The 21,360-nt window shown below is 44.4% G+C and overlaps 1 protein-coding gene across 1 annotated transcript in view; it reads right to left on the bottom strand.

The window, feature by feature from the left end:
- Positions 1-21,360, bottom strand: part of LOC141146167 (uncharacterized) — a 202,634-nt gene that overhangs the window by 80,206 nt on the left and 101,068 nt on the right. The window contains exon 14 of the mRNA XM_073632907.1: positions 8,262-8,432. Coding sequence (XP_073489008.1) covers positions 8,262-8,432 — 171 coding nt within the window. The remainder of the gene's footprint in view (positions 1-8,261; positions 8,433-21,360) is intronic.

Below are 21,360 nucleotides of genomic sequence, written 5' to 3' on the forward strand. Positions count from 1 at the left end.
CCGAGCCGAGCCACGACCCTCGAAGTTGTGATTTTGGGCAAATGGGCCTATCTTAAGGTAAGGGGCCTGGATCTGCAGCTCCAATAGCCCCTATGTTAATCTGACCCTGGAGGGCAGAAGGGGCAGTCGTCCAAGGCACAGAGGAGGAAAGTAATGCGATATCACACAAAAGACAAATGAAAATGGGTTTGGGGTCTGCCTGTGGCTCATAATTTAATGTGCACTTCGGCCCAAACTATGGACATTAAAGTATTTTCATATTCTTAACATGCAGTAAAAAAATCTTTAAAACAAGCCCACACTGACCCCTGCAGATGCATGTACTGTGAAGAAATTTATCTTCAAAATTGAAATCACATATCACAGCTCTTCTCCCTCTATCTTCCTTGGTTTCCAGGGACTTATTGATAACAAAATGTAGTGGATATCAATTGAAGCCATCTATGTTAAGTCTCTTAAAGGGGTTGTAAACACCCATTTTTTTATACAAATAACAAACATGCCTATACTTACCTGCTCTGTGCAATAGTTTTGCCTCCATACAGACAGCAGGACTCGGCCCTGACCCCCGCTCCTGTGTCAATGGATTTAATTGACAGCAGCGGGAGCCAATGGCTCCCGCTGCTATCAATCTGTCCAATGAGGAGAGAGACAGCGGCTGGAGCCGCTGCGCTCGTGTACATCGCTGGATCGGTTTGGGCTCAGGTAAGAAAAAAGCGGGGGGGGGGGGGGGGGGTCTGGTGGGGAGCTGCAGCACAGGTTTTTCACCTTAATGCATAGAATGCACTGTGCTGTGTCTAATCACAGCCGTGATGCCGACAGCGTGCAAACCTCCCACCCGGAAGTGCCAGCACAGGAGAGCCGCTCTGCCACCATACATGAGGCAGTCGGGAAACGGATAATAATATGTTGAGGAAAGTGGAAAAATAGTGTTGGACCTGTATGGTAATGCTATCTTAATATCTTAAGGTATTGATGTTGATGTAAAGGATCTTATTCCTGAGCAGGCCGCTTCTACACCCCAGAGGATCTCCATGGTCCCCTTGGTTTGTAGTATTATGTAACACAATTTTAAATTAAAGTGCCAAACAATAATTAAGAGGTCCAGATATAACTTTATTCCAAGTCAGGAGGACAATCCAAAAAGATTAGCCAACATGTTTCAGGGGTCTAGGAGCACTCCCTTCATCAGGGCATTGTGAATAGACTAGAAGTGAACTGGACCTTTAATGTGTTTTTTTTCCAGTTTGAATAAGCTGCCAAACCAGCTGCTGACAAGGTCTGTGCTTGCAAGTCTCGCTGGAAAAAAATCCCATTAAAGATCCAGTTCACTTCTAGTCTATTCACATTGTTGTCAATGAAGCCCTGATGAAGGGGGGCGCTTTTGGACCCGAGACATGTTGGCTACTTTTTGAATTGTCATCCTGACTTTTAACGTTGAGTAACGTTGCATCTGAATTTCTTAGCAGTGGTGTGGCGTTCCAAATTAAAATTTTAAAATAAAACTAATGCCATTAGCATGTTGATGAGGGGGAGGGAGGAACCAGGGAAAGCAGATGTAGTGTCCTCCTAGTTTTTGGCTTTTGTTTTAATTTATGTTGTCCTTCTAGTTTTTGGCTTTTGTTGTAATCACGGGAGCAGTGATTGTTTGGTTTGATATGTTCAGAGCTTCACAGGCTGAGAGTTTATTTGCTCCCCCCTGCCTTTAGAAGAAGTTTCTAGAGTTTAGAGCGGGATAAATCAAATGTTCAGTCTGAATATTCAGCAGGGCTTAGCCAATCCCTGGGGTGGTGAGCCCAGATGGAGCTAGGTTGCTGTTAAATGGTCAGGAGCCCTGAGGAGTTTGTCTTTTTCCCCCTGTAGGGATGGATTTGTGAGCTGAAAGGAGAGGGACTGCATGTCCCTGGTGCTCCTCATCTGGAAGCTGTGTACCAGGATCCAATAAAGCCCCTGCTTGTATTCGTATTACTTCATGATCCCCAACCGTAAACCGTGAACTGTTCCAGTCTACCTATAATAGTGCTACAGCTGCTTAGCAAGAGGTATCCTCTGCTAGCAACCCGCTACGTTTGGAGTATCCTGCACCGCCCCAAATTCCCTCCCATGTTTCTACTAGCAAATAAACTTCCAAAAGGAAACCCCTAGACCAGCGGTCCCCAACCTCCCTGGCCCTGGGGTGGGAGAGTTGCAGCCTGACACTTCGGGGGTGGTGTTGGGGGCGCAGCCTGTCACCTCCTCAGGGGAGGTGCAGCCTGGGTCTCGTCAGTGCTCTATGAGATTCTGTTCCCGTCCCGGCTCTCCACCCTTCCTTTCTCCTTCTTTGTGACCATTCAGAGGGAAGGGAGTAGTGATGCTGGGAGAAGGGGAGCAGGCATCCACTGGTATTTGGAGGGTGACAGTGGAGGTTGTGCTGGCCCGCTCTGCGTGCCGCCAACCCCCATCACGCGGCCTGGCTCCCAGTAGGCCATGGACCGACACCCTAGGCTGACTAATGAGCCAGAGTGAACGGAGTTCCTTTGCTGTGTGCCTGGCTGGTTCTGCACTGTTTGGGAAAGACCCTGTCACATCTAAAGCGGCTCCTTCGGGGGTAGCACTACATGAAATACACAGAGCACAAACTTCAGTCATAAAAAAGTGATGAATGTATCATTATCTAGTGAACCACACAGCTGTATGTAGATGTCTTCATCATTTACAGTGATGAAAAGAGCTTTTGTGTTCCCAACACATTCTATTTATAATGTATTTTTTTCCTAATGAGAGAAGGAAATTTTAGAACATCTTTGGTCGACTCTTTTTTTTGGTCGACAAATTTTTTTAACAGCTTCTATTTTTTCCTTAATGACAGATGCAAATTTGATCACAATTTTGATTGGCTGTAAATCTTTTGCCGTTTGGAACACCTGCTGAACTGAAGATGGATTGCCATGTTTTGGAAGTTTGTATGAAGAACCTGATCTTGGGCAGAACGAGACCATCAATCATGGAGCAAAGGACCTTTCAGATAACATGGTGGCTGTCAAGAAAGCCGTCAGAGGAATGACCTGAGGGCCGGTTATCCAGGATACCAGCAGGGAAATGTAGCCTGGTGGTAGCCTGAAGACGTCCAGTTACCAGGCAGTAGAATGACAAATATTTCCAACATGCTGGCATTGCTCCTGCATCATCAAAGCCTACAAACATGCTAGGAATCCTTTGAATGTTAATGGTGAATACGCTGCTCGCTTACCAACAAGGGACAACATGTGTGTTGCCATGGAATAAAGTTGTACATGTTTTGAATAATTCAAATGCTCTGGTAAGTCTTATATTTCCAAACTGTGTGCACAGGAGGGAAGCCAATGGCGTGGCATTCAATAATCACTTCATTGCTGGAAGAGGTCACTATGCAAGCATTGGGAATATATGTTTTATTTATTGGGGAGAGGTGGAGCATATATAAAAATGTACACGTTAGTAAATAATTAGTGGTGAAGTTAGAGCTTGTGTATGCTTGGTTGGCCCTCCGAAGAGCGATCCTCCATTCGCCTTAATGTGAGCATTTGACAGGTGGTGAGGAGGCATTATGTGACCACCTGTTTTAACTCCTAAAAGCCTGCACCACCATCTTTAACCACATGAACCGCACACAATTGTGGCATGGCTGCATTCTCTTGAATGGCTTTCATTCGGCCAGCAGTGCTGCCTACCAAACGCGACAGCAGAGATCGTTATTGCCATGCTGTAATACAACAGCAGGTGTATACCCAAGAACTATGTAAGCTTTGGGTGCCGGTCCAAGCTGTTACCCTGTAATGCTCAGGAGACTTACATTGATTAAGGGGGCTGGCATTGAAAGAGCGGGTTCTGGCTTTATATACACACATAGGAAGAAGAGGATGAAACGCTGCACTCCAGAAAAGCAGACCAAGTATAGAAGGAAATGAAGGGGCTTCAGTCCAACACATCTGAGCCACACCCCTGACACATTTTGCCCTGACCCTATGACTAAGCCATGTGTGTCAGGTGAAACGCGTCGGTAGCATGATTTGGGAGTAGTCGGGCTGAATCCACTTTCACTTACGTCTATACTAAAACTGTTGTTTTTCTAGAGTGCAGCGTTTCATCCTCTTCTTCCTAAGTAGGTGTATACCACTGTGCAGGTGCTTTTGCAGCTTAGGGGGACAGGTTGGGGGTTGGAGTGGTGAAAATGCAACTCAACTGTGTGTTTTTACAGACCCTTCAACTGCAAGTGTAAACTAAGTCTTACCGTCATATATAACCATATCTGCCATGAGGCACTCGCAGGCCGTGCCCCATTCGCTTGATTGGGCTGTGTTTGGTGGGTGGTAATGCTCGGAAAATGCGACAGCTGGGATAATTTTCACAGTGCCGCAATGCAAAGCATCACATCTGTATTATATGTATACCACTGTATGGCTGCCATTGCAGCTTAAGGGGAGTGTTTGAGGGGACAGCAAAAAATGCGGCTCATCCTTGTATTTTTCCTGCCCCCCTCCAATCGCAAGTCTAAACTAAATCTTACTGCCATACACGACCATATTCACTTCAATGGGTTGCATACGGCAGGCAGTACTGCCAGCAGTAATAATTTTTGCTGTGCTGCAATGCAAAGCATTGCGCCTGCAGCATGTGCATGCCTCTGTCTGGCTGTCTTTGCAGCTTAGAGGGCGCAGTTGGGGGCAGTAAAAACACAGCTCAACTGCCCCCCAATTGCAAGTGTAAACTAAGTCTTACTGCCGTAGACAATCATAATTGCAATAAGGCACTTGTAAGCTGTGCTTCAATCACATGAATGGGTTGCGACCGACAGGCAGTGCTGCCAATAGAACATGACGGTGGGGATAATTTTTGCTGCTGAGATGCAAAGCATCATGCCCAGGACCCTACCTAAGGTGGTCTGCTGTTGTCAGCAAGCTTTGTACAGCTCCTCCCACCAACTGTGATCTGCTAGCTTTGCACAGGAAGCACAGAGATTAGGGGTGCACTGATATATATCGGCCGCCGAAAATTATCGGCCAAAAATAGGGTTATCGGAGTTTTGCTAATAGAAAAAAAAAAAAGGTGGCAATAATGGCATGCTGTGTCCCATAGACTTCAATTCTAAAATCACATCCCATAAACTTCAATGCAAAATCACGTCCCAAGGACTTCATTGCAAAAACGCCTCCTAGTGACTTCAGTGCAAAAGCACGTCCCATAGACTTCAATGCAAAATTGTGTCCCATAGACTTCAATGCAAAAACACCCCCTAGTGACTTCAATGGAAAATCGCGTCCCATTAACTTCAATGCAAATTCACGTCCATTGGCTTCAATGCAAAAGCGCCCTCTAGTGACTTCAATCAAAAAAACGCCAGCCACATTAATTAAATAAAAGAAAAACATTTTTTAACCACTTCCGCACCGCCCACCGTCGTTATACGTCGGTACTTTGAAGAGGAATATCGTTGTTATGGCAGCAGCTAGCTGCCATAACTCCAATATTCTCTTCTTCAGCAGGCATTCCACTTCAAGATAAAAGTGGTCTCTGCGGCGGATTCACCGCGAGATCACTTTTATCAGCGGCAGGAGAGGGGCCCCCCATAGGTCTTAAAGGGCCTTTTTTTTTTTTTTTTTAAATGACAATTTTTTTTTATTGCATTTTAGTGTAAATATGAGATCTGAGGTCTTTTTGACCCCAGATCTCATATTTAAGAGGACCTGTCATGCTTTTTTTCTATTACAAGGGATGTTTTCACGCCTTGTAATAGGAATAAAAGTGACACAATTATTTTTTAAAGAACAGTGTAAAAATAAAAAATAAAAGGTAAAATAAATAAGAAAAAAAAATGTTTTAAACGCGCCGACGAGCTCGCATGCAGAAGCGAATGCGTACCTGAGTAGTGCCCGCATATGAAAACGGTGTTCAAACCACACATGTGAGGTATCGCCGCGATCGGTAGAGCGAGAGTAATAATTCTAGCCTCAGACCCCCTCTGTAACTCAAAGCATGCAACCTGTAGAATTTTTTAAATGTCGCCTATGGAGATTTTTAGGGGTAAAACTTTGCCACCATTCCACAAGTGGGCACAAATTTGAAGCATGACATGTTGGGTATCAATTTACTCGGCGTAACATTATCTATCACAATATTAAAAAAAATTGGGCTAACTTTACTGCTGTTTTATTTTTAAATTCAAAAAAGTGTATTTTTTCCAAAAAAAGGTGCGCTTGTAAGACCGCTGCGCAAATACAGTGTAACAGAAAGTATTGCAACGACCGCCATTTTATTCTCTAGGGTGTTAGAAAAAAAAATATATAATGTTTGGGGGTTCTAAGTAATTTTCTAGTAAAAAAAAAAAAAACAGTTTTTAACTTGTAAACAACAAATCTCAGAAAGAGGCTTGGCCCTTAAGTGGTTAAAACTGTCTGTTTCGGTTTTCAACCAAGTGCATCCTGAATTTTTGGTTTCGGCACCAGAATTTTCATTTCAGTGCACCACTAAAAGAGACCCAGTGATGATGTCACTGGTTCTACAATAAGGGATGTAATGAAATGTAAACATTTTATTGGCATGTTGATGGGGGGGGGGGGGATGTACTAAGGAAGGCAAAATGTGAGCAGATTAAACTCTAGCTAAAAAAAAAGTTTTGGATTTAGATACACTTTAACTTGGCCTGACTATATATGACATCAGGTTGCTATGTTATTACTGCTTTATTTAATAAGCCTGTAGTTTAGAAGTAGATTTAATAATGCAGATCTGAAGATCAAATTCTAAGTGACAATATCATAATGAATGGGGGGGTTTGGGGGGGGGGGGGGGTTTGGGTCCCAAAGAGGAACTGTTGTTGGCTGTGTATACACTTCATTGCCGCAGGTAGAGTTCATGGAAACCTCAGAGGTTACATTTTCTCTGAACACTTGTGATAATTCATACCTGAGACTGGTAATTATAAAAGATTACAGCAGTTCCACCACCTGAATCAGAATGGCAGCAAAGCAATTAGAATGATGTAATGTTATTCTGCAAGTGCCTGTATTCTGCAGATACCTAATAAACACCATGCACCCAGGAAACTTAAAGCGGTAATAAACCCAAAAGCAAACATTTATTATATTGCAGCTTACCAATTCCTTGATGTGATGGCTGCATTAGTTTTCCTTTTTAGGCTTTCTTTCTTCTACTTTCATTTGGTGATTCAGCCAGCAAGTCTGCTGTTTTTCAGAAGCTTAAAGTGGTTGTAAAGGCAGAAGGTTTTTTTATCTTAATGCAAAACCTTCATTGTGCAGAAGCCCCCCTAATACTTACCTGAGCCCCATCTCTATCCAGCAATGTTGCACGAGTGCCTCGGCTGTCCGGGACTCTCCGTCCTGATTGGCTGACACACAGCAGCGGAGCCATTGGCTCCGCTGCTGTGTGTCAGTCAGCCAATCAGGAGAGAGAGGGGGTGGAGCAGGGGTGCGGGGCTCTGTGTCTGAATGGACACACAGAGCAGCTGCTTGGCTCAGGTGCCCCCATAGAAAGCTGCTTGCTGTGGGGGGTACTTAACAGGAGGGAGTGGCCAGGAGCGCTGGAACCCCTGCTAAAATTAGTCCATCAGGGAAAATGCCTCTTACATTGGTGGTCATTGATAAGAGTGCTTCCTTACATTGGTTGCCAGGATGCCACCCTTAGACCCCTTTCACACTGAGGAGCTACAGGGCTAAAAATAGCGCCTGCATAGCATCTGTAAAGCGCCTCTCCTGTCTCTCCAGTGTGAAAGCCAGAGGGCTTTCACACTGGAGCGGTGCGCTGGCAGGACGCTAAAAAAAGTCCTGCTAGCAGCATCGTTGGAGCTGTGAAGGAGCGGTGTATACACCGCTCCTTCACCGCTCCTGCCCATTGAACTGAATGGGCACCGCTGCAGAACCACCAGCAAAGCGCAGCGGCGCTTTGCCGGTGGTTTTAACCCTTTTTCGGCCACTAGCAGGGGTTAAAACCTCCCCGCTAGCGTCCGGAAACCCCCGCAAAAACAATGGTAAAGCACCGCTAAAATTAGCAGCGCTTTACCGCTGATGGCCCCCCCGTGTGAAAGGGGTCTCACAGTCAGCTAAAAAGATTACAGATGATTGGCTCTGCCAAGTGTTGGACCCAGAACTTAGTTGGCAACACCAAATTGGAGATCAATTAGCCACAGCTCAAGAAACCCCTGGCAACTCCTGGAGGAACCCTAGTTCAATGGAACCCTAGTTAAGAATGGCTACTGAAGAGTTTTGGAAGGGGTGAAGGGTTCTTACCGAATGGCTCTTGCATACTTCATCACTCTCAGCCAGAGGAAAATAATGGTGACAGAAAACACTCGGATGTGAGATATATGCAGGTCGTTGTTATTCTGGACAACCAGATCAGCTATATGAGTGGCGATCACAGCACAGAGCAGAAAGTACACAATCCAATCAAAGACATTCCTGGGGGTGAGAAAACGGACACATTAACAACACAGGATTGTCACAATTCACCTGCCAGTTACCCACAACCATGTAGTGGCTACTAAAGCTATTGTATGTTACAGATCCCACTGAGATGGATAAATAAAATAGTGATTAAAGGCTGATCTACCATGTCTTTATGGACCTTGCATGTGCACTGGTCAAAATCATTTGGTGGAGGGGGGATTATGGTGTGGGGTTGTTTTTCAGGGGTTGGGCTTGGCCCCTTAGTTCCAGTGAAGGGAACTCTTAAGACGTCAGCATACCAAGACATTTGGCACAATTTCATGCTCCCAACTTTGTGGGGACAGTTTGGGGATGGCCCCTTCCTGTTCCAACATGACTGCGCACCAGTGCACAAAGCAAGGTCCATATAGACATGGATGAGCGAGTTTGGGGTGGAGGAACTTGACTGGCCTGCACAGAGTGCTGACCTCAACCCGACAGAAAACCTTTGGGATGAATTAGAGCGAAGGCCTTCTCGTCCACATTATTTCCTGACCTCACAAATGCATTTTTGGAAGAATGGTCAAATATTCCCATATCCACACATAAACCTTGTGGACAGCCTTCCCAGAAGAGTTGAAGCTGTTATAGCTGCAAAGGGTGGGCCAACGCAATATTGAACCCTACGGACTAAGACTGGGATGCCATTAAAGTTCATGTGCGTGTAAAGGCAGGCGTCCCAATACTTTTGGTAATATAGTATATTTTGATCAATGTTTTTACTGTAAAGGCCTCCCTTGTGTAGACATCTAAAAACACTGAGACGGCTGCTGGGACCCACCATCTTGGATGTGATGTCAACCCCCCCCCCCAGCAGATTTACAGTGCAAGTTCACCTTTCAGGAAGATTTTCAAAAAAATCTCCCAATGCAAATTTAAATCCAATGAATAGTACATAACAGTGCTCCTCCTGATGGAAATTGGGAAGGTCCTGCAATTATAGATGCAGCTGGTGGGGTCCTCTGTAGAAAAAGCACTGGCCCCTCATTCCTCTCCATCTTGCTGTTTTCAGGATAGGCTGAAGTTCTCAATGATACATCCCTTATTGGGCTGTCTGGGTGTGCATGCACAGTGCTTTCTCTGCCAGTTTCAGCTTAGCTTATTAGTGATCGCTCTGTGCCAATCAAACTCCAGGGGTGTGAAGTGTACACATCTAGAGAAGGAGATCAGATACTGTACATGCGCAGTGTCTGAACGGCCCAGAGCGGCCACTAGGGAATGTATTTTGGAGAAATTCAGCCCATCCTGCAAGCAGCAGGATGCAGAGGAATGAGGGACCAGTGCTTTTTCTGGAGAGGACCCAAAACAGCATCTGTAATGGTAGGACCTTCACCATTTCCAACAGCAGGAGCTATGGTATGCACTAATTATTGGATTTGGATAAGGGGATTTTCTAAAAGTCTTCCTGAAAGGTGAACTTATGCCGCGTACACATGACCAGACTTTTCGGCATCAAAGGAACAAATCCGTCTGACAATTCGATCGTGTGTGGGCTTCATCAGACCTTCATCGGTCCTTTTCTATCGAAAATTCCGACGGACCTAGAAATAGAACATGTTTCAAATCTTTCCGATGGACTCGATTCCTATCGAAAAATCCGTTTGTCTGTATGCTAGTCCGACGGACCAAAAATGACAGTTTTGCCACTTAAGTTAAAGGATCAGTCTACCCAAAACTGATATTTTTTTCACTTGTTATGCCGCGTACACACGACCAGACTTTCCGGCAGAAAAGGTCCGACGGACATACCGATCGTGTGTAGGCTTCATCGGACTTTTTCTTTCTAAAATTCTCACGGACCTAGAAATAGAACATGTTTCAAATCTTTCCGACGGAATCAATTCCTATCGGGAAAACCGCTTGTCTGTATGCTAGTCCGACGGACCAAAAACGACGCAAGGGCAGCTATCGGCTACTGGCTATTGAACTTCCTTTTTCTAGTCCGTACATAATTGCGTTCTAAACGATCGGACTTTTGTGTGATCGTGTGTAGGCAAGTCCGTTTCAGCAGAACTCCTTCGGAAAGACCGTCGGGGTCTATTCTGATGGAGAGACCGGTCGTGTGTACGCTGCATTAGTAAATGTTGGCGAGTTAAACCACCTGACAGTTCCTTGACTTTTTTCTGGGCCTGCGAACATGCATTGCCCATTGTGAAGGGCTTCCACTTGTTCAGTTTTTTATGTATTCTACATTCTACAGAATGCAACATGAGGACCTGAACAGATTTGGAAATTGTGACAGGCAGACCCTGCTGTTCAAGCACCAAGGTATTAAAAGCCAAGGGCTGAACCAGCTATACACTATGGCCAAAAATATGTAGACACTCCACCAAATGATCAAGTTTAGGAGTTTCCAATGAAGAGTCACATTAATGCTACAGCATACAGAGACATTTTAGACAATTGTGCTCTCCAAACCTTGCATCAATAGGGAAGGGTTCTACTCCATCAGGACTGTCCCCTGTGCTCAAAACCAGCTTCATAAAGATATGGTTTGACCAGTCTAGTGTAAGGGAACTTGAATGCCCTGCTTATAATGCTGACCTCAGCCCTACTGAACATCTTTATGATAAATTGAAACTCTGATTGTAAGCCAGATCTTCTCGTCCAACATTAGTACCTCAACTTGCAAATGCTTTTTCGTTATATTGGGCACAAATCCCCACAGACACACGCCAAAACCTTGTGGAAAGCTTTCCTAGAAGAGTGGAAGCCATAATACTCACAACTTTATAAAAACCATGGTTTTAGAAATGGGATATTCTACAAGTTGCTATAGGATGTACAAGCTTGAAGGAGAAACTACTGCATGCTTCAGTAAAACAGATATTCAATTCATCTGAAATGGTGAAATACCTGCAACGGCCAAGGAGCAGTGAAGCAGTGTTTCAAGCCACCAGCCACTAGAAGGGTTTTATAGATGGACTTCTTCCACAGTGCTAGCCTGTGATAACAGGTCACTTAAATGACTTTTGTAGTTGAAGCCCAATTCAAGCTTGAGATGCAGCATTTAGATGCAGCATTGGTCCTCTAATGGGCTGAATGATGCCTAGTGCAATTTAACCTACAATCTGGGAGTCCATAGCATCGTGGCACCACTCACCACCCTGGACTCACAGGATGATGCTGTGGAACGAAATGTGACGTCATTATGTCGTACTGCTCTCTGTAGTATTTAGGAATGTCCACTGCCATAGGAATAAAAGGGTGAGGAGAATGTATGTAGATTTGTTTTTCAAAAGGTGAATGGGTGTTCCAGTGGGAAGAGGGTTCGAAGTCCGCAGTTGGGCTTCGATTTGTTTAGAAGAAGCTATACATCACACCTACAAGAGGGCTTGTGGAGGACAAAGGAATAGGGAGATTTAAATCTAAAAGTTTTGTTTCATAGCTCTGATGTAAGCAAAGTTTAGTTGCTCTGGCACCATGCTGTATGATTTATGTGACAGGATTTTCAACAAATTAAGACACTTTGGACTCTTTCACCTTTTGATTTGCTGCCCATTTATATCTCTGAACTTGGAGATGCTTCTAGGTACCCATTGAGGGAGGCCTGTGTATTTGAGAGTTGCCTTATTGGAGCTAGCGAGCTTTCTTCAAAGTCTCCTTGTGTTTAAACCATTGGAAGAAGCATTGAAATCCCAATACCTCTTAAATTTACTTTTCTTGAATCTAAAACAGGGCCAGCCCCGAGTGACACCTTAGTAAAGGGCGACTGATAATTACCCTTTGGGCCTCAGTTTCATCGGGTGGGGTTGGGGGTGATCTATTGAAAGGATTTCGGTAGCAGATAGAGTTCTCTTTTTTTCTGTTTTATAGGCCACCTCCAGCCCTAAGCAGGTTAGGGCAGCATCTGCACGTTGAGTCATTGTGACACCAATACATACAGAACATTTAGAGGAAGTAAATTCAAAACAGACACAAAGGAAATATTTCTTGCTGTGGATGAGCAGGATAGCGGCATACAGAACCCAGTGGGCAAAGTCAAAGAAAGACAGCCTCATCAAAAGCTAATTAGACTGTGACCTCAGGGAAATGTATTATTGAATGAGAAGAGTTTAATGGGTCCACCGGCCTTTCTTCTCCCTCTATTTATAAATGCTTTATAATTGAGAACTGGGTTGCAGATTAACCTTATACAGGCTCCAAGAAAATGGCTGGATGGTGCATGTGAAACGGAAAGGACTTCAGAGTCAATTCACTGAAGCATTAGTGCATATGCAGTTTTCATTGCAGGAAATGATTTGCTAATTTTTAGTGCTGAAGATGTTTTTAATTCACTAAAAATTACATTACATAGAGTTCATGTACCTTGTGCATATTAGAACAATCATTTTTGTTGTATTTTTGGTGCGTAAATTCTAATTCAATAAAGTTATAATTATTGCAGTTGTTCGTTCTGATAAATATTGCTAACTTCTGACCAGCGTTAAAGAGGATCTAAATTCATAAACAAATGCTATCATTCTGTGTATTAATCTCATCTATATCAGAATTCAATATTTCTTTGTAATAGTGATTACCCATTTATTTCCCTGACTATATGGATTGATAGAATGCCACATAGGCTGTTAAGTGTCTGAAATCCATATGTTATGCAAGATGCCTTCACTTAACAGTTTGCTCTTCAGCACTGTTCTTTTACTGCATGTGACAGATTGATTTGGATTAGATCTGTCATTCATGAACAAAAGACTCAAGGAACCAAATTTTATTTGAATACCTTAAAGAACCTTAATCAAATTTTGAAAATCTCATATAAAGGAAGGTGTACAGCAGGGGTGTCAAACTCGAATTCATCGGGGGCCGCATCAGCAGTATGGTTGCCCTTGAAGGGTCGGTTGTATCTGTAGGACTATGTATATGCTCAGAGTGCAGGGTTCAGGAATGCGCTACGTACAGAGTGCAGGGGTCAGGAGTGTGCTACGTACAGAGTGCAGGGGTCAGGAGTGTGCTACGTACAGAGTGCAGGGGTCAGGAGTGTGCTACGTACAGAGTGCAGGGGTCAGGCGTGTGCTACCTATAGAGTGCAGAGGTCAGGAGTGTGCTATGTATAGAGTGCAGGGGACAGGAGTGTGCTACGTACAGAGTGCAGGGGTCAGGAGTGTGCTACGTAAAGAGTGGAGGGGTGTCACTATGCACGAAAAATGTCACTATGCACGAAAAATTTCACTATGCAAGAAAAATGTCACTATGCACGAAAAATGTCACTATGCAAGAAAAAAAAATGTCACTATGCACGAAAAATGTCACTATGCACAAAAAATGCCACTAAGCAAAGAATGCCACTATGCACGAAAAATGCCACTATGTAAAAAGGGCTGGAGAGGCGGAGTTCCGATCTCAGCCGAGAGATAGGGGGAACAGATTTCGATGGGAAACCATTCTTGGCACAACACCGGCGTCGCTGGAGGGACTGGGGAGGCGAGAGAGCAGAGGCGGGGTAGAGGCGGGGACAGGACAGTGGCAGAGGCGGAGACAGAGCGGCATCGTTGGCTGAGGCAAAGCTGAGGGAGGCAGGAGAGGAGGCGGAGACAGCATGGAGGGGGAGATGTTTACTTGTTCTCATGGAGACTGACCGGCCGCGCTGCTCGTGAGGGGGGGATGTTTTCTTGTTGCTTGGGATACCTGTCAGAGGGCCACATGACAAGGCCTGGCAGGCCTTGTGTTTGCCACCTGTGGTGTACAGGAACATGGTCCATTAGCTTATGATAAGTGTAGCACTCCTTTACCCCTGGGAGGCAGTTAGGGACCCACAGACAGCTCGTTGTGTGGGTGGGTGCAGCATGGTGTGGCGGCAGTAACATACACATAGTCCAGATACAGTTGAAAAACTTGTATTGAAATCAAGGTACAACAGTTCACAACAAGCCTGGTGGAAGGAGGCAAAACACTCATGGGTGACTGCAGCGTGTAGTGGAGAAGGTCTCAGCCGATTTGAGAGCGTCTGTCTCAAGGGGCGGAATGCAGCCTGGCCGGTCCGAACCCAAGTGGGGAGGTTTCCAGGAGAGTGGGGAATCTCTACACTTTCCTTCCTGGTGTGAAACCTTTCCCCACTGCTAATGCTGTCCCCGACAGACGGGAGACTCGTCCCTTTTTCAGAAAATGAAGAAATTAAATAAAATGTGTTTTTTTTTTCCCCATTTTTTTTTTTTTTTTTTTTAACATACTGTCACCAGTGCAGTACAGCATCATTATATGACTGGTGTGGTGGTGATCAGGGATACTGAGTGGTGACTGTATGTGACTGTAGTCAAGATGGCGGTACCAGCACACGATAGCCAATTGAACAATCGGCGCAGGCGAGGACACCACTGGATGCCTGGACAGGTAAGTGCCCTAATATTAAAAGCCAGCAGCTACAGTATTTGTAGCTGCTGACTTAAAAAATGTTCTGAAGGAGCCTGGAGCTCCTCTTCAAAGCAGAGTTCCACCTGTTTTTTGAAAGTCCAATTACTGTCATGTCCATCTTATTTATTTATTTCAGTTACTTATATAGCGCTGTCAATTTACGCAGCGCTTTACATATACATTGTACATTTACATCCCTACCCTCAAGGAGCTTACAATCTAAGGTCCCTAACACACATTCATACATACTAGGACAATTTTAGATAGGATCCAATTAACCTACCAGCATGTCTCTGGATCTTGAATGCTGTAATAAATGGCAATACATTTTTCTTTCTTTGTTCACCTTTTTTCACGTTTTTTCTGCAGCACTTCCAGCTGCGGGCACCTAGGCGATTACGTCACTAGGCGATTTGCAAGGGCTCCTGGGATAACGGCGTTATGTACAGTGCCTTGAAAAAGTATTCATACTCCTTTAAATTTTCCACATTTTGTCATGTTACAACCAAAAACATACATCTATTTTATTGGGATTTTATATGATAGACCAACACAAAGTGGCACATAATTGTGAAGTGGAAGGAAAATGATAAATGGTTTTCCAATTTTTTTTTACAAACAAATATCTGAAAAGAGTGGCGTGCATTTGTATTCAGCCCCCCAAGTCTTTTTGAGGATGTCTCTACCAGCTTTGCACATTTAGAGTAGATTTTTTGCCGATTCTTCTCTGCAAAATAGCTCAACCTCTGTCAGATTGGATGGAGAGCGTCTGTGAACAGCAATTTTCAAGTCTTGCCACAGATCCTCAATTGGATTTAGGTCTGGACTTTGACTGGGCCATTCTAACACATGAATATGCTTTGATCTAAACCATTCCATTGTAGCTCTGGCTGTATGTTTAGGGTCGTTGTCCTGCTGGAAGGTGAACCTCCACCTCAGTCTCAAGGCTTTTGCAGACTCTAACAGGTTTTCTTCTAAGATTGCCCTGTATTTGGTACATCCATCTTCCCATCAACTCTGACCAGCTTCCCTGTCCCTGCTTAAAGCAGAGTTCCGCCGAAAAAAAATAAATAAATGAAAGTCAGCAGCTACAAATACTGCAGCTGCTGACTTTTAAAATAAGGACACTTACCTATCCAGGGTGCCTGCGATGTCCTCACCCAAAGCTGACCTGTCCCTCGGCTCCCGGGTGGAGGTGCCGGCATCTTCAGTAAGGGATTCAGGAAGTCAAGCCTTGCGGCTTCAGAGCCTGGCTCCCTACTGTGCATGCGCAAGTCTCGCTGCACGTTCTGAGTGGTCCCGGAGTGGGAGATCTGTGTGTCTCCCAGAAGACAGCGGGGGGGCGGAGGAGGGGCCGGACATGGTGTACATCGCTGCGGATACTGAGGCGATCTTTCGCCGGAAGTGGAAGCAAATGCCTGTATTATACAGGTATCTGCTCCTCCCTCCCCTCTGAAAGGTGCCAAATGTGACACCGGAGGGGGGGAGAAATCCGGACAGCGGAAGTTTAATTTTTGGGTGGAACTTCGCTTTAAGAAAAGCATCCCCACAACAAGATGCTGCCATCACTATGTATTACGGTGGGGATGGTGTGTTCAGGGTGATGCGCAGTGTTCGTTTTCCACCACACATAGCGTTTTTCTTTTAGGCCAAAAAGATCAACTTTGGTCTCATCTGACCAGAGCACCTTCTTCTACATGTTTGCTGTGTCCCCCACATGGCTTCTTGCAAACTGCAAATGGGACTTCTTATGGCTTCCTTTCAATAATGGCTTTCTTCTTGCCACTTTTCTATAAATGCCACACTTGTGGAGAGCACGACTAATAGTTGTCCTGTGGACAGATTCTCCCACCTGAGCTGTGGATCTCTGCAGCTCCTCCAGAGTTACCATGGGCCTCTTGGCTGCTTCTCTGATGAATGCTCTCCTTGCCCGGCCTGTCAGTTTAGGTGGGCGGCCATGTCTTGGTAGGTTTGCAGGTAGGTTTGTGCCATACTCTTTCCATTTTCAAATGATGGATTGAACAGTGCTCCTTGAGATGTTCAAAGCTTGGGATATATTTTTATAACCTTCTTTAAACTTCTCCACAACGTTATCCTTGACCTGTCTGGTGTGTTCCTTGGCCTTCATGATGCTGTTTGTTCACTAAGGTTCTCTAACAGACCTCTGAGGGCCTCACAGAACAGCTGTATTTATACTGAGATTAAATTACACACAGGTGGACTTTGTTTACTAATTAGGTGACTTCTGAAGGCAATTGGTTCCACTAGATTTTAGTTAGGGGTATCAGAGTAAAGGGGGATGAATACAAATGCACGCCACACTTTTCAGATATGTATTTGTAAAAAATGTTGAAAACCATTCATCATTTTCCTTCCACTTCACAAGTATGTGCCCCTTTGTGTTTGTCACATTAAATCCCAATAAAATATGTTTACGTTGTTGGTTGTAACATGACAAAATGTGGAAAATTTCAAGGGGTATGAATACTTTTTCAAGGCACTGTATCCGAGTCCTTACAAGTCACCTAGTGACAAAATCTTGTGTCATTTCCAGTCTGCTAGGACCAGGATGTCATGATTCACAGGTTGCTATAGCAATGGGGTGGGAACTTCCGCCGACGCCACCATTGCTATGGCAACCTGACGGGAAGAGAGAGAAACGCTCAGTGGATTCACTGCGCAGCCGTGAGATCGGGAGGTGCATGCTGGGTAGCCAGCTGCATCCAATCCCAGGAATGAAGAGAAGAGGGCTTCAAATGTCCACAGATGACATGGAACCCGCCTGCTTCCGAGATCTGGTTAGTCTTCAAATATTTTAACACAAACTACAGGGACTACACATATGACATGTTCTAAATGTTGCCAGATATGTTTAAACAAGTACAGGGGAGTGTTTAAAAAAAAAAGTATTTGGGGGACTGGAACTCTGCTGATGATCCTCCCAGGAATGTGATAGGGTGACAACACTTAGGGCTCATTTACACTTGCTTCGGCTTCAACACACATTAACGGCTAGTTTACACTTGCTTCAAAACAAGGCTTTGGACAGGTTTTGTTAAAGCTCTCTGAACGCTAGTCAAGGCCCCTGTCACTAAATAAAATAGTTAGCTTACAGTCCTGTTTACACCTTGCTTTTGCTTTGCTGCCACTTTGCTTTAAAAATTATACCACATGTAGCTTTAGTTGAGCTTCAAAGCGTCTTCAAAGTCTATGGCAAAGCTCACTTGAAGCCCCACTGAAGCTCCACCAAAGCCTCATCGAAGCCCCACAAAGCCCCACAACAGCCCCACCGAAGCCCCATTGAAGCTCCACCAAAGCCTCGCCGAAGCCTCACCGAAGCCCCACCACAGCCCCATCGAAGCTCCACCAAAGCCTCACCAAAGCCTCATCGAAGCCTCACCGAAGCCCCACCATAGCCCCACCGAATCCCCATCGAAGCTCCACCAAAGCCTCACTGAAGCCTCAACAAATCCCCACGAAGCCTCACTGAAGCCTCATTGAAGCCCCAACACAGCCCCATCGAAGCTCCACCAAAGCCTCATCGAAGCCCCACGAAGCCCCACAACAGCCCCACCGAAGCCCCATCAAAGCTCCACCAAAGCCTCACCGAAGCCTCACCACAGCCCCATCGAAGCTCCACCAAAGCCTCACCAAAGCCTCATCGAAGCCTCACCGAAGCCCCACCACAGCCCCACCGAAGCCCCATCGAAGCTCCACCAAAACCTCATCAAAGCCTCATCGAAGCACCAAGCAAAAGTATATGTAAACAGGACTGTAAGCTAACCATTTTGTTTAGTGACAGAAGCTTTAACTGGCGTTCAGAGAGCTTTAACAAAGCGTGTCTGAAGCCTTGTTTTTAAGCAAGTGTAAACTATCCCTACTGTCTACTGTATCTATGGAGGAGCAGCATTATCACCCTACTTCTAGATTGTAAGCTCTAACGAGCAGGGCCCTCTGATCCCTCGTGTATTAATTTGTATTGTAAGTGTACTGTCTGCCCTAATGTTGTAAAGCGATACGTAAACTGTTAGCGCTATATAAATCCTGTATAATAATAATAATACTTGCTCCTGATTTGGACCAGAGGGCTCTATGCTACTGCTCATTTCTATAACACAGTGGGAGGTGTTCTGCAGTCCAAAGGCAGATAACGGATAAGGCTGATAAGTGCAGCACAGACAGAGCATACGGGAGGTTATCATCTCAAAATGAAATGCGTTCAATGGTATATTTAACAGACCAAAAGAGAGCAAATAAGAGAAGTTCACTGTTTGGGTATACATACACTTACATTGATTGACAGGTTGACTTGAGCAGTTTACTAAATGTCTATATTACTTTTATTCATACATTAGACAGCCTGGCAGGAAATAATACTATTATCAGACCTTATTTATAAAGACGCATGCCCCTGAGGTCCGGTGCTCCTTTATTCCCCCCAGTAATAGTGAGCTCAGGTTTCGGAGTCTCCTGTTCAGTGATATGTGACAGGTCCGGTCAGGTTACGCCGCGCTGGACTCTGTTGCGTGACACTGTTTCAGTGTTTGCCTTGTAGCCCACATGATAAAGCTTTCAGCTTTGTGGATGACAAAAATAGCAGCAGTCAGGCAAAACTGATATATCTGATTAAGGAATCCTTTATCTACACAGGCTGGGCCAGTCTGGGCTCGAAGAGCAGAAAAATAATTGCCTGATACTGGATAGGATTCCGAAAGACATTGAACCAGAGGATGAAATTATTTCCCGCTAGAAAAGTTCACATTCTCCGCTTATGACCTATTTGTTGTGCATTTTTCATTTTTCCGGTTATATTTATAGCTGATTTACTAAATGTAATACATAGAGGATGTTTTACCTCTTCTACCTGTTGAAGAATGTGTAAGCATGCTCAGAAATTCCTGGGCTGCTTTTATGATGTAAAATTAATATTGATAATATTGCGCCAATCCCAGAAAAGTGTGAAAAGCTGCCGACACAACAATCAGACAAATTGTGAAACAAAAATGAAAACAAAGTGTGGCGCTAAAATGTACTTGTTCCTCATTTGGGTCAGCCCCTCTGAAAATGACAAACAGAGGGTCAAAACTCCCCTATGAGGTATTTAATTAAATAAAATCTTTTCAGATCTTCTTTTAAAAAAAAAAAAAAAAAAAAGGAAAAGGAGATAATAAGTGCTTAAAGTAGACCCCTCTATAGTCTAACCCATATATTGTACTGTAACAAATCCAGTGTACCTAACTAGAAATCAGTATCAATATCTTTAAGGGGGGATATCTAAGTGGGGATTAATAAATGTGCTATCTAAAGTAAAAAGGAAGATCCCCAACACGGGGAAGAGAAAAATATATAATATTTAAATCTCGTGGGTAAAACACAAAATATACTAAACCCTGGTGTCACTAGACATGTGAACAAACATCATGAAAATACATATATTCTATTAATAGGTGAAAAATAAAATTGATAATAAAAAAAATAAACCAATATAATGACAGTAATGAAAATAATGTTCATGAGTAGATAGAAATCTGATATCAGTCCCAATGATGGACCTATAAAGGTACACCTGGATGCTTGGCTGCTTGAACTCCCTCTGAACTGCCCAGATGGCTCACATACCGAAATAGGTATAGGAACTGAGAATACAGATATGTATAAAATACTCTTACCAAGAGTGGTGGACTCACCGGCCAGCGGCCTCGGAGTCAAGATAAGCTTGTACTAACACGAACGTCAGTAGATGGAATGCTGCTTCATCTGTTTAGTAGAGATGCTGGAAAGTGAGAGTCCCCACCAAACGATCCCCTACACTCCGGTATTCCAGTTACCATATAGCTCATCCGATGGAGAAATCAAAAAGAGAAACTCCACATAGCGTAAATCCGCTTCAAAAACTTTAATAGAAGCTTTGCAATAAAAGGAGCCCCCGGCTCATGAGCTACATCAGAAACCAGGTCTGGCAAAAGTCTAATGGCCCATAAACAATGACAGAAGCCAAAAAATAAAATACATTAAAATCAATAAAAAGCGCTTGAGTTTGGTAGTGGCATAATAGGCATATCTAACCCGACGCGTTTCGTCCGCTAGGACTTCAACTGGGGTGTGTGCCTATATGCCACATCAATGCCTATATATATACTAAAATATAATCTGAAATTGACAGCACCTGCTTACACTGTGCGAGACGCCACTTCCGGGTCGCACAAGATGGCGTCAGCACGGTGTTTAACCTATCCCGATGAGCAAGAGTAAGATCATACAACCTAGTATACAAATAAGTGAACTGGATGCTCATTGGGTGAAAAGTATGCCGTCGCTGTCGTGACCATTCGCCAAGCAGATGGTTACTCTGGGCCAATAAGGGTCATCATGGGCGGTCGTAATATCAACGCCGGAACCTAACAATCAGGACCGCCTACAGTGACTCCCTACAAGTCACGTGGCATTCACAGACAAAGATTCACGAATCGGAAGGTGTCACGTGAAGACGGCAACCAATCAGGGTTTCCGTAAACAGCACACGACGTCTATTGAGAAAAAAACCGGAAGTTGA

Source organism: Aquarana catesbeiana, linkage group LG05 (assembly GCF_042186555.1).
Source record: "Aquarana catesbeiana isolate 2022-GZ linkage group LG05, ASM4218655v1, whole genome shotgun sequence".
NCBI lineage: Eukaryota > Metazoa > Chordata > Amphibia > Anura > Ranidae > Aquarana > Aquarana catesbeiana.